The sequence below is a fragment of the Lissotriton vulgaris genome, chromosome 1_1 (genome assembly GCF_964263255.1).
Source record: "Lissotriton vulgaris chromosome 1_1, aLisVul1.2, whole genome shotgun sequence".
In the NCBI taxonomy this organism is placed as follows: Eukaryota; Metazoa; Chordata; class Amphibia; order Caudata; family Salamandridae; genus Lissotriton; species Lissotriton vulgaris.
In genome coordinates this window covers 10,100,044-10,114,512 of record NC_141685.1, presented here as the reverse complement: position 1 = coordinate 10,114,512, position 14,469 = coordinate 10,100,044, and the positions used below count along the sequence as shown (strand labels likewise).

General features: G+C 45.4%; 1 protein-coding gene across 1 annotated transcript in view; it reads left to right on the top strand.

The window, feature by feature from the left end:
- LOC147736954 (lysozyme g-like) overlaps positions 1–10,447 on the top strand; it is a 198,243-nt gene extending 187,796 nt beyond the window's left edge. Inside the window, exon 4 of the mRNA XM_086934169.1 lies at positions 10,329–10,447. Within this exon, the coding sequence (XP_086790295.1) occupies positions 10,329–10,447 (119 nt within the window). The remainder of the gene's footprint in view (positions 1–10,328) is intronic.
- The last annotated feature ends 4,022 nt before the right edge of the window (positions 10,448–14,469 follow it).

The window sequence follows — 14,469 nt, the reverse complement described above, 5'->3', positions numbered from 1 at the left end:
TTCTAAACACTCACTTACTAAACAGGATCAAAAAGTAAGTATATAATTTTCAAATTATTAAACACCTTTAAATACCCACCCATATATCCCTTTTCCCCTAAAATCCCTATCAGAAACAAACAATGCCATCATATTATTTACATTTTTTTGTCTTACCAACAGAAAATACATCTAGAAAATAAAAAATAAAGCTTGAAATCATCTCCTAGACCTTTTAGTTGACATCAAACTAAACATTGTAAGTATATTCACTGAAATGTAACTGTATTTAATAAATATATATAATGTTTTACATTAAAACATAGTTTTCTTAATTTCCCCTAGCATAACACATAACAACATGACTGAAGGTGCGGAATTCGTAATGTCACAGAAAAAGTAAAATGTTATTATGTTAGATGGTCTAGGCTGATTGATAATGAAGGGGATCTAGCTGTAATGAAGGATTGGGTTGCCCAATCAATCTCCCGCTTTCAAAGCTGCCCTTACACAGGCGGACATTGACTTAATTTCCTTGCAGGTCCATTCTGACATGTTTTCTAATCTCAAAACCTTCTTTACTAAGTCCCGTAAAAAGAAAGTAGAGGTCGGGGAAATAAAGGCCTCTTGGTACAATAAAAACTGCAGAGAGACGTGTCCAGGGCCATTACATCTAAAGATATGGGAGTAGTGAAGGCTGCTAGGGCTAGGCTGCTAGGGCCAATTAGAAGGCATCCCAATTTAGGGCCAAAAAAGAGTGGGATGAGGACCGATGGAACGATCTTCTCCTAGCCAGTAAAGAAAAGAATATGACCAACTTCTGGCAGCTGGTGAAATGGGGGAGCGACGGGACACCATTTAAACCAATTAAGTATGTCCCGCCAGACCAGTGTGATGAATATTTTAGGTCCCAGTTCTCTAATTCCAACATTGAATTGGACGGATTTAAAATACTTAGTCCAATCCCAACCCTGACATTTAGCAACTCTGAGGTTGAGACCGTCCTCTCCCTCGTTCCTAAAGGAAGGGCCCCAGGGCCTGACTGGGTGCCTGCGGACTTATTCGTACATAATAAGGTCAACTGGGTGATTTATATCACCTATTTGGCCAACTCCATTCCCAGTGGTGCGTGTATCCCCGACACATGGTCTGGTGTAGTAATTATACCAGTTTATAAAAAGGGGGAACGAGCAGTGCCAGGTGATTACAGGCCTATCAGCCTGATAGATTCCATACAGAAAATTGTTGCCAGACTAGATTTAAGCCGGATCCAATTATGGATAGTGGATGCCAAGATTTTATCTCCTATGCAGGCCGGGTTCTGGCCCTGTACAAGTACAATTGATCAGGAATTGAGGTTTGTGATGATCTACTGGAGGGTTGTCCTCGTTGGTGTTGGCACGCTTTATGCGGCGTTCATTGACTTAAAGTCAGCATTTGACCTCGACCCACGTAATAAAATGTAAAGAGCCTTTTCAGAAGCTGTGATGCCCCTGGAGCTGCTAGCAATGTTAGTTAAGCTCCATGATTCCAATAACGCCCAGGTGAGATGAGGTTCTCACGATGAGGTCACAGACAGATTCTCGGTGACAAAGGGCGTGCGCCAAGGACCTGTTCTCGTACCTTTATTGTTTTCCCTATTCATAGACAGGGTAGTGCAATATTATTCCACTTGTCCCAATGATCCTCCATATCTTGGGGGAATGAAATTCACTGCTCCTCATGTTTGAGGACGACACCCTGTTACTTTCTAAGACCCAATCCGGGCTACAGGTGGCATACTAACTAAAATACAACGAGAAAGCAATAATTATTTTCCCTTAAAAAATAATTATTGATTTTGAATTAGCCATGATAAATGCTACACTACAAAAGTATCCACACACAGCAATCCAGGGTTGCTATTATCATTTTTACCAAAGTCTCTGGAGACATTTGCAAAAATCAACCCTAGGTTTACAATATGCTGCAGGTAGTACTTTTACCTACCAAGTTAAAAAACTAATAGCACTAGCATATGTACCTGTGACTGATGTAGCAGAGCACTACAATATACTAATAGAGAGCCACTACTACAAATGACACAAAGACAAATTATCGCCACTTCAAGGGCTACTTTGAGGACACCTGGGTGAGAAGACTGAATAGATCAGGGCATAGAAGGCAACCTAAGTTCCACATTCCTTGGTGGAATGTGTACCTAAGTACCTTAAACAAAGGATCCAAAACAAATAATGGTGTTGAAAGATGGCATAATGCCTTCCAAGCGACAACATGCAGAGGGAAACCTACCCTACAGAAACTACTGGAATCTATACAGAAAGAACAAAACTATCAAGAATTACGGATGGAACAATCTGTGACTCAAATAGGTCCAAAATTAATAAAGCAAACTAAAAAAATGTTTTGAGCTACTCCAAAGTCAGTTTACCTTATAACCATCAACAAGAGGCCTAGAGTAGCTATTCCTAATAGCCAAAATCATCTTAAAAACTAAGTTTCTGTATCTATTTTAAAAGAAAATTGTTCACAAAACAAACATTTTACACACATAAATTAATATTATCTTTTCACATATAATATGTCATTGTCACATATATATATATTTAATATAATAAATATATATTTACATTTAAATATTATTTAACACAATATACTATATATCATAATTAATTAACATTTCCCACCCAAATAAATATGACTTACGATTTATGTACCGTCGACAATGTATTCCAACAAGTAATAATCCTTGCATCTATCTGTAAATCCATGGTAATTTTAAAAAATGCCCACAAAAAATGCAAAAATCCAACAGGTCCAATGTAAATCCATCCTCGACAAATACAAGTAGTCGAATCCCTCAAAACCCGGAAAAGATGTAAAAATATAAAAATTGCTCCTGGAAATCCCGAAAAATGAAAGAAAGTGTGATAACAATATTAGTTGAACCAACTAATACGTACTTCTTTAAAAAAAGCGTATTTCTCTCCAACGTAACATCACTTAAAAGTAACCTACAAAAATGTCGACAGTATACCCACCCAGACAAATACACCCAAATACATTAATTAAATACAATAACTAAGTATGGGCAAAATTTGCGAATTTGCGTTCTGCAAATTCGCGCGAAATCGAATTTGCAATCCGCAAAATCCGCAAATTCATGCGAATTTGCGGATTATTGTTTTTTTGCATGCTCGCTGGGTTTTTTGCATGTTTGCGTGGGGTTTTGTGTGTTCGCGGGGCTTTTTGCGTGTTCGCGGGCCGCTTGCATGGCGAAGTTACCCATGCGGTCGTGTATGGGCACAGCACCCTCTGGTTCACCACTGCCACCCTCTGGTTCATCACTGCCACCCTCTGGTTCACCACTGCCACCCTCTGGTTCACCACTGCCACCCTCTGGTTCACCACTGCCACCCTCTGGTTCACCACTGCCACCCTCTGGTTCACCCCTGCCACTCTCTGGTTCACCACTGCCACCCTCTGGTTCAGAACTGCCACTCTCTGGTTCACCCCTGCCACCCTCTGGTTCAGCACTGTCACCCTCTGGTTCACCACTGCCACCTTCTGGTTTACGACTGCCACCCTTTGGTTCTTCACAACACCTCTGGTTCACCACTGCCACCCTCTGGTTAACCACTCTCACCCTCTGGTTCAGTACTGCCACCCTCTGGTTCACCACTGCCACCCTCTGGTTCACCCCTGTCACCCTCTGGTTCACCACTGACGCCCTCTGGTTCATCACAGCACCCTCTGGTTCACCCCTGCCACCCTCTAGTTCAGCACTGTCACCATCTGGTTCACCACTGCCGCCCTCTGGTTCATGACTGCCACCCTCTGGTTCATCAAAGCACCTCTGGTTCACCACTGCCACCCTCTGGTTAACCACTGTCACCCTCTGGTTCAGCACTGCTACCCTCTGGTTCACCACTGCCACTCTCTGGTTCACCACTGCCACCCTCTGGTTCACCCATGCCACCCTGTGGTTCACCACTGCCACCCTCTGGTTCAGCACTGCCACCTTCTGATTCAGCACTGTCACCCTCTGGTTCACCCCTGCCAACCTCTGGTTCACCACTGCCACCCTCTGGTTCACCCATGCCACCCTCTGGTTCACCACTGCCACCCTCTGGTTCAGCACTGCCACCCTATGATTGAGCTCTGTCACCCTTTGGTTCACCCCTGCCAACCTCTGGTTCATCACTGTCACCCTCTAGTTCCTCACTGCCACCCTCTAATTCACCACTGCCACCCTCTACCGAGACCTTTTGTGACCCAGCGGCAGCACAAAAGATGCGCCATGGTGCTGGGTATTAACAAAGTGACGATTCTGAGAGATGCGCCACGTTGTAAAGCCCTGCGCCATCAGGAGGCGTTCTGGCGCAGGGGAGGGCGTTCCTGATCAAGAACGCCTCCTAAAAGTGGCTGAGTGAAATCTACAAGATTTAACTCAGTCACTTTTAGGCCAATGCTGCGTCAAAACCCTGCGCCTGCTTGAAGCAGGCGCAAGGCTTGATGCAGCATTGGGGAGATAGGGCACCCCAGAGCATTGCTGGAGCTGCGTCGCAAGCGCAACGTAGCTCCAGCAATGCGCCACTCAGCATCACCACAGCACCACTCAGCGCATCAATCTGCACAACCATTCAACAACTGGTTCAAATATGTTCTCTCAAAGTTTCAAACTTTATTACAAATGTCACAAAAAGATGTTAATATTTCACTTCTGTTCTTTGATTTTCGTCACAATAAAATACACTGAACATAATCTTCACAAACGTTATTTACAATGTACCTGTTTTCTGTGTTTTTACTAATATGTATTCCATGCTGTGAATAAAAATGTATTATTTCTTTCTTTCTATCTACTTCTACAAAAATAAAGCTTGTATAAAAATTAAAAAATGTCTAGTTATTTTCATATGCATGTATTAATATTTACTATTTTACTTAAATGTATTTATTTGATAAATGTAGTATCTTAAATTACTATAAATATGTATTTTTTTTAGAACATTTTAAAATATACAACAATTACACAATACAAATACATTATCACTGCACATAATAAAAACCTCTTATATTTGTTCACATATAAAAACACATATTGTAATATTCCTACAGTTATTTGTACAAATTTAGTAAATAGACAGAAAATAACATATATGTAATATTAAAATCTTACATAAATTACAAATACATTAAAAAAAATATGTACATCAACATATATAATTTACTATTCCCATCCCCGTTAAATATTAGTCATTGAAGGTACTGGACATTACCCATATATAATTTACTATTCCAACTCCAGTTAGGATAAAGTCAGGAAAGGTGCTGGACACTAATGCTCCCATTAGGATGGCGGGCGGACTTTGCCTACCCGCCATCCCTGTGGAAAACGGGACCGCCCGCAACGTGAGCGGCGGTCCTGCCATGCCTATTATGATGCGCCTGCCACCCTGGCGGGCGCATCATGCATTTTTAACATTACGGCGGGCGGTGCGGAAAGCACAGCCCGCCGCAATGCTAAAAGTGTAGGCATGCCTTTGCATACACAAAGTGGCAGGCACCGCGCGGTGCCTGCTGTTTTGTGTATGCAAATGCAGGGGAGTATCACAGGTACCCCCCATGTGCTCCCCCCTCACCTTCACCATGGGGCCCCGCAGGGGGCCCCCGAAGTAAAGACGCATGCCTACGTAATGGAAAGGCATCTAAATGAGGCCATCATAATATGGCTGGTGGTGTCTGATAGACACCGCTAGCCATATGAACCCTTTTCCGCCCTGGTCGCCGGCGGACGGTGTTTCCGTCCACCGGGGTCCCCCCGCTAATTTAATATGGCGGGGGAATTAGGTGGCTGGTGGTAACGGTTGTCGGGTAGATCGCCACCGCGTGCATGGCAGTGGCGATCCACCTGACATCCTAATGGGCCCCTAAATATTTTTTATTTACTATTCACACTCCAGTTAAGATGAATACAGGGAAGGTGCTGGACATTAACCATATATAATTTACTATTCCCACTCCAGTTAGGATAAAGTCAGGAAAGGTGCTGGACACCAAACATTTTTAATGTATTATTCCAACTCCAGTAAGGATAAAGTCAAGGAAGGTGCCGGAAATTAACCATATATAATTTACTATTTCCACTCCAGTTAGAATAAAGTCAGGAAAGATGCTGGAGACTAAACATTTTTAATTTATTATTCCCACTTCACTTAGGATAAAGTCAGGGAAGGTGCTGGACATTAACCGTATATAATTTACTATTCACACTCCAGTTAGGATTAACTCAGAGATGGTGCTGGACATTAACTGTATATAATTTACTATTCCCACTCCAGTTAGTATTAACTCACGGAAGGTGCTGGACATTAACCATATATAGTTTACTAATCCCACTCCATTCAATATTAATTTTAGCAAAATGCTGGTGAGAAAACATGTATCAATAACTAATCAAACCCCAATAATTATTAATTCTATAAAAATGCCAGACAATAAATATTACTATAATATTATAACTAGCTCACCATTTTCCTACCATAAAACATCATCCCAGTACTCTATAAATGTTGGTAAGTCTTATCCCCTAATAACCCAATAATCCACTCCTAAATAAGAAAACTATTTTTGAATATAAATTATAATATCATATTTGAAATAATTTTATTTCACAATTTCAATTTAAGATTTAATTTTCTACAAATATTGTTTAAACATAATCCCCACCCATATCCCCTAATAACCCAACATTCCACTCTTAAAACAAATATATAATTTCAAATGTGATTTTAAAATTACTTTGAAGTAATTTAAAATTTCGACATTTTATTCAAAATTCTAATTTTATACTAATATTTTTAAAACACTCCACACCCTTATCCCCTAACAACCTAACCTGCCGCTTCTATAACAAAATTTTATATCCAAAATTACAATTACATTTCTTTGTTTAAAATACTTTTCATTTTCTAAATGTGTAATTATTTTGTAATGTTAAACTAATATTTTTAAAACACTCCCCACCCTTACCTCCTAATAACTCAACATCCCGCTCCTAAAACAACATACATATATTAAAACAATTAAAGTAAAAATAAATTAATATCAATAAATACTATTTTGATATTTAACAACAATATTTTACACATACTATTTTTTTATTTTCGATATTTTTTACAACAATACAAAAACAATATTATCTAAAAACGATATTACTGATTTGATATTTGTACTTCGACATTTTTGAAGGAAAAAAAAATCGATATTTTTAACATTGATATTATTAACTTTGATATAATGGTAATATCGAAATTATTACTTTGATAATACTGCAATTTGATATTTAAAATTCGATAATATGCCTAATTGCCCAGAAAATATGGAACCTCACATTTTGTTGTTTTTAAATTTGGCAATTGTGAGAAGGTTCATGTGGATGGTTCTAAGGTTATGGTTGCAAATGTATTTTTTATTTTGGGGAGATATGAAAGCTGGGTTTCTTCCATGAAAAGATTTAAAAAATGATGCAGCCTGTCTTGAAGACGGTCCTTTGTTCTACAGGAAGTCCTCAGAAGGGTAATGTGACAGCGTCTGGGGTGATTGAAAATTAACCTGGCTGGCTGGTTCCGAGCCGATTGAGGTTCTGTGGGAGGCCCAGGTAGAGAGAGTTTGCGTAGTCTATCCTAGAGATGACCAGGGCAAAGGCCTCAAAGGTAGTGAGTTTACTGATTTTCCTGATTCTTCAGAGTTGCAAGAAACAGGAAGAAGTGACCACTCCTAACTGGGGCTTCATAGAGAGGTCCTCATCAATGAGGACCCTGAGACTTTTTACTGATTTCATTGGTTGTGGGGGAACGCCCATCGCTGGAGGCCAAAATGAGGGACACAAACACCATACTTGTTTCTGGTTATGACAAGTTCAGTTTTTTCTGAATTTAACTTTAGATGATTGCTGTTTATCCAATCACGGATGAATAGCATTGAGTTTTGAAAGGCTTCTTGAGGTTCAGATGAGTTGTTAATCGTAAGGAGTAGCTGCATGTCATCGGCATCGTTGTAGATTCAGAAGAATGGAGAACTCAGCAATGTGCTGAAGGGTGCACTCAGCAATGTGCTGAAGGGTGCAATCAGCAATGTGCTGAAGGGTGCAATCAGCAATGTGCTGAAGGGTGCAATCAGCAATGTGCTGAAGGGTGCAATCAGCAATGTGCTGAAGGGTGCAATCAGCAATGTGCTGAATGGTGCAATCAACAATGTGCTGAATGGTGCTATCAGCAATGTGCTGAAGGGTGCAATCAACAATGTGCTTAAGGGAGCAATCAGCAATGTGCTTAAGGGTGCAATCAACAATGTGCTTAAGGGAACAATCAGCAATGTGCTTAAGGGTGCAATCAGCAATGTGCTGAATGGAGCAATCAGCAATGTGCTGAAGGGTGCAATCAACAATGTGCTGAAGGGTGCAATCAGCAATGTGCTGAAGGGAGAAATCAGCAATGTGCCGAAGGGTGCAATCAGCAATGTGCTGAAGGGTGCAATCAGCAATGTGCTGAAGGGTGCAATCAGCAATGTGCTGAAGGGAGCGATCAGCAATGTGCTGAAGGGAGCAATCAGCAATGTGCTGAAGGGTGCAATCAACAATGTGCTGAAGGGTGCAATCAGCAATGTGCTGAAGGGAGCGATCAGCAATGTGCTGAAGGGAGCAATCAGCAATGTGCTGAAGGGTGCAATCAGCAATGTGTTGAAGGGAGCAATCAGCAAAAAACAAGCTCATACTTTCCACTACACGTTCTCTCACCGCCATCTCCAGAGATGATTGAGAAAATGAAGAGTTTAAAAGGACCAGGGTGGAAATATTGCTATTGTCCAGAATCAGAATGAGATTATGAAGAAAAGAGAAAGAGGCCAGAATGGCCCTAACCCCTTGTGCAGACCTGCTTGGGCAGTATTTAGTAGGCCACACTCTTGTATAAATGTGTCAATTTGCAAATGTACAGTGATTTGGTGGGTTTAGAAAAATAATGCCAAAGGGATATTAGGGGGAAGTTAACCAGCGGCGTGGGATCAACTGTGGGTTGTTTGAGAGAGTTATGCCAGTGGCGTGTCCATTCGCGCACTGGAACCCACCATGGCCAAGCCGTGCATGTTTCATCCCCCTTCTGAGGTACCAGTCTTTTCTCCACAAACTGTGGCTGGTCAATATTGTCTCAGCAACATTGGAGCAAATGCTGCTCTCTACTAGGCGTGGGCGGAAAATCCGTTCCGCTCGCGGATTTTGCGGATTTTCGGGAAATCCGCAATCCGCGAGATTTGCGAATTTCCCGCAAAATCCGCAAATCCGCGAGCAGCGGATTTTGCTCGCACTGCTCGCACTGTTCGCGTGAGTTCGCGCCCCGCGAATAAGTGCAAAATTGCAGAAATACGCTCTTAGCAAAACTGAAAGTAACTTACCAGGTTCAAAAGTTCAGGCTCATCATTAGTAGCCATTTCCTGTAGTGCTTCCTGAGGGGCCCCTCCAGAGTTCAGTTGCCAGTTGAAACTATTATGTGACCCTTCTCTGAACCTCAGAATAGTTACACATATGCCACAAAGGTCCTGAATTACAGCTAAGGGAGACAAGCAGGAGCCAGGCTGGAAGTTAAAATCCATTAATCAGCCCCTAATTCATTATTGTCAGTTGGGGCAGGGCAGGTGTTGTAACTAATTTTGCAACAATGAAAGCACTTAGCAAGTGCAAAAGATCACTAATCAGGGCGCACTAAGGAAGCAGGTGCCAGCTAAAAAAATATTCTGTGACACATTAATCAGCCCCAAATTAATTCAGGTCACTTGAGGCAGGGAAGGTGTGCTTTGCTTTGCCGAAAATAATGTACACTGGACAACCAGAGGGTGTAGTGATGAAACAGAGGGTGGCATGGGTGGGCCAGAGGGTGGCATGAGTAGTCAGAGAGTGGCAGTGGTGACAGAGAGTGGCAGTGATGAAGAAGAGTGTCCCAAACAGGCTGGACACGTAGAAACAACAAGTTCGCAAAACTTGCGACCCGACAGGTAAGTTCGCAAATTGCGAAATTGTAAAAACCCTCGCGAACTGGCAGAAACACGGGCGAACACAAAAAAAAAAAAAATCCGCAAATTCGCGGGAATTCGCGGATTTTGCGGATTGCGAATCCGCAAATCCGCAAAATTCGCGGATTGCCAATCCGCAAAATCCGCTCATGCTTACTCTCTACCCACGTGACCTATACAAGAAACAGAGCAGCCTGCATTATTTAATTATTTTAAAAAATGTGTGTGTTAAACAAACTTGCGAAAAATTAATGAAGTTTATTTTTGTGTTTTAATTGTAGGTGGAATTGCTGCTTATAATCGTGGCGCTCTAAACATCAAAAGCTATGCAGACGTGGGTCGTGCCTTTTCCAATGATGTAGTGGCTCGTGCCCAATATTTTAAACACCATGGATATTAAATATTCACGTGGATCACTTTCCTTTTCAAATCTATACATTGTGACTCTTTTACGTGAAAATGTTTTGAAAAATATTTTTTGCAGAATTCGATCTAATGATGAATAAAATACTAGACAATGTGTCTTTAATTATGAACTTTCTCCACTAATAAAACCTTCTATCTGCATTATTGATGTTGTGGACAAACTGAATTCAATGCTGTAGTGTCTTGGCATGGACACGCTCTATTGTTCAGGTGTGATGTAACATACTGTACACCCACCCACCACAGACGTCATGGTGTCACATGACGCTGCCAATAAAAGAGGCCGAGCGCACGTGCTCGCCACCTTTCCTGCCACTCATTCCTGGTGTCCGTGTCCATTATTGCTGTGCCTAACATGAGGGCCCAGGGCCCATTACTTTCAACATTACAATGGCGACGAGGTCGGTAGTGCAACCCATGCGTGCCACTACCCTACACTGAGGAAAAGGGGGAGAGAGCTGCCCGCCTTAAGGGCATCCCCTGCAGCAAGGCGCAGCGAGCCGAGAAGCCGGTGAGCACGTCGGAGCCCAGCAGCCACCAAGAGGCTCACAGCAAGCCGACCGGAGCCCACCTGCGTCGGCCGCCACCAACATGCGCCACCAGGAATGAGCGGACCGCCCAGAGCCCACCTGAGACGGCCGCGAAGCAGTGACCACCCCGGAGAGGTGTACCGGCCGGGCGGAGGCCGCGACAGAGCATCAGGCCCGTCGGCCGAAGGTGAGCCCCAGGGGCGAAGTGACTGTAAATAAACTGTGCCCAATCATAAGCAGGACCAGCGGAGCCTACCCGCGGCCTGCCTGAGTCATCCCCTGCCCCCGCCGCGGGTGTGACTGTAAGCAGCGGGGCCCAGAGACAAGCGACTGCATGAGGGAGAGTGCGGCCGGACCCGCAATTAACATAATCAACGAGGGGGAGGGAGCGGAGTAGCTAACCGCCTCCCGACCCCCCTCGCAACGTGGTCCGGGCCAGCGGAGTCCACACGCGACCTGCCGACGGCACCCCCAGCGAGGATAGACTCAGCAGCACCAGCGGAGCCCACCCGCGACCTGCCGGCGGTGCCCCCAGCGAGGATAGACACTGTAGAGCCTGCGGAGCCCAACCGCGGCCTGCGAAAAGCAAGGCGGGTCTCTGCCGCGCAGCGAGTGCCAGTTGGAGCTGCTGCGGCGGGAGACCGGCGAAAGTGGAGCCTGCAGGGCTGGAGAACGAGCAACATTCAAGCAGGCAGAGCCGGCGGAGCCCAACCGCGGCTTGCCTCGAGTGCCCCAGCCCAGGAAAGAGTGACTGGAGCGACGCGCTCCCCCGCCGGAGTCAAGCACCAACACCCCCCGCCCGCGTGAGTACTGCCGAGGCTGCCGCGGGCTGGGAGGGGAAGCAAGGGAGAAGTAAGCGTCTGCATGGGGCCAGCGCCGCCAAGATCAAAAGGCGCCCCCCTCCTCATGTGCTCCGTGTGAGGAGCAGAGTGCATGGAAGCAGGGGAGAAGTAAGCATCTGCACGCGGCCAGCGCCGCCAATATCAAAGGTGCCCCCTCCTTGTGTGCTCCGTGTGACGAGCAGAGTGCCGGTAAGCGGTCAACACCGCCAAAGATTAAATGAGCTCCACCATCATTATTACGGAAAGCGTGCCCATTGAACGTCAAAGTGTGTGAGACACGGAGCCTGAACACCACAGAACTGCCTCGCCTTCATGCCAGCGCCCTCCTGCCCCCAAAAGAACTCAATAACAGGGAAGAGACTCACCAGGAAGGCAGTGTGAGGCCAGGTTCCCAGCGTCTGCTCCAGCACCAGCCCCTGGTGCACAGAGAGAGAGACAACAGTAGAGTACACAACACGAGGAAGACAAGAGCCACCAGGCAGGCACCCACCAAACCGGAGTCTACCGCCATCTGGTGGCCAAAGAAGGAAAGTGCACCTGCATCTATAAGAAATAAACAAGCATCGCACAACACCAGGCAATGCAGCAGCAACAAGGGTAACGGACTGAGTAAAGCCCACAAGGAGAATTGAATCTCATGCAGCAAGTAAGTGTGCAAACAAGCACGGAAAAAAACACACGCACCAGCAAGGAGTCGGCAGACGCCACTTCCAGAGTGACGTGGGAAGAGGCACCAACGCCTCACCAAGCATCCAAGCAAGGACAAAACGTCTGGAGAAAACGACTGCCAAGCACTGGAGGAACGATCAAGGAAAAGACTGCTGCGATCAGAAGACGGAGAGAGCAGTGACTCCTAGTGGCCACAGGTGTTCACCGCACCATCAACTACTCCCGCCAACGGTCCAAAGCAGCAAGTACCTGACGCCAGCCAAAGCAGCAAGTACCCAACGGTCCAAAGCAGCAAAGTACTGGACGTCAGCCAAAGCAGCAAGAAATCGACGCCAGCCAAAGCTGCAAGTACCAACGACACGCAACAAGTGTCCGAGAGCCCTGAAAAGTACGGGCGCAGATAACGCGCCACGTGGCAAGGCACAGCCACCACAAGATGAAAGAAGGGCACAGGTAACGCCACAGTGCAGAACAGTTACCGGAGACGACCACTAAGCGTGGCGCCCCCCAGAAGCCGATCCACAGAATGATCGCGTACCCAGTATGACCCGCGATGGGTCCCCAAACACAAGGAAGTGCTAACGCACCAAGTCCGACAGGACGACCAAAGAGGCCTGCCAAACATCGGCAGGAGTGGACCGCCAAACGGTCCAGGACGTTCAACCTAGTCAAGGTCTGTGAACACCATCCCACGAACGTCACCAACAAGAATCTAGAGAAGAGGGTTCGCGACACCAACTCTGGCAGCTGAGGAAGAAGGAGGAAGTGTTCCTGTCAGGGACAAACCAGGAGTACACATGCAGCGGGCGCGCCCTGCATGGAGGAGCCAGGTCAGGAGAGAAGATGCAAGATCGGACCAAGTGATGTCGCGAAACAGGAAGGGAGAAAAGGAGAGTTCCGAGTGGCACATATGCCACCGTGAAAAGAAAGGAAGAAGAGGAGAGAGCTGTGTGGCACGTCTGCCACTGTGAAAAGAAAGGAAGAAGAGGAGAGAGCTGTGTGGCACGTCTGCCACTGTGAAAAGAAAGGAAGAAGAGGAGAGAGCTGTGTGGCACGTCTGCCACTGTGAAACAGAAAGGAAGAAGAGGAGAGATCTGAGTGGCACGTCTGCCACCGTGACAAGAAAGGAAGAAGAGGAGAGATCTGAGTGGCACCTCTGCCACCGTGAAAAGAAAGGAAGAAAAGGAGAGATCTGCGTGGCACGTTTGCCACCGTGAAAAGAAAGGAAGAAAAGGAGAGATCTGTGTGGCACCTCTGCCACCGTGAACAGAAAGGAAGAAAAGGAGAGACATGTGGCACCTCTGCCACTGCTATAGCGGAAGGAAGTATATCCACGTGGCCGTTGCCACAGTTAAAGAGCGGAAGGAAGTATATCCACATGGCCGTTGCCGCAGTTAAGAATGGAAGGAAGTATATCCACGTGGCCGTTGCCACAGTTAAGAATGGAAGGAAGTAAATCCACGTGGCCGTTGCCACAGTTAAGAGTGAAGGAGAAGTCAGTGCGAAGTAGGTCCACAGTGAATCCAAGGCCGAAACTGGTACGTAACCATCATTCCACGGCGAACTACAAGAACTCCAACCGCACCCGTTGCCACGGAAGTCAACAACAGAAAGACTGTGAGGACAAAGGGGCTACCCAGTCGTCTACAGACTGTTTCCATCGAGCACCACCAACCGGTGCCAAAGCGGACTAAGGTTCCCCGAAACAGATTGAACTCCATCTGCCAATTCCAAGCAGCGGCGGATAGAAAAGCATGGCGGAACTGAACACTTCACTGCATCCTGAGACATGTTATTTTTCCCAACTGTGAAGTCGGAAGTCGGGTCTTTGCAATGGGTAAAAAGGGGAGTGGTGTAGTGTCTTGGCATGGACACGCTCTAGTGTTCAGGTGTGATGTAACATACTGTACGCCCACCCACCACAGACGTCATGGTGTCACATGACGCTGCCAATA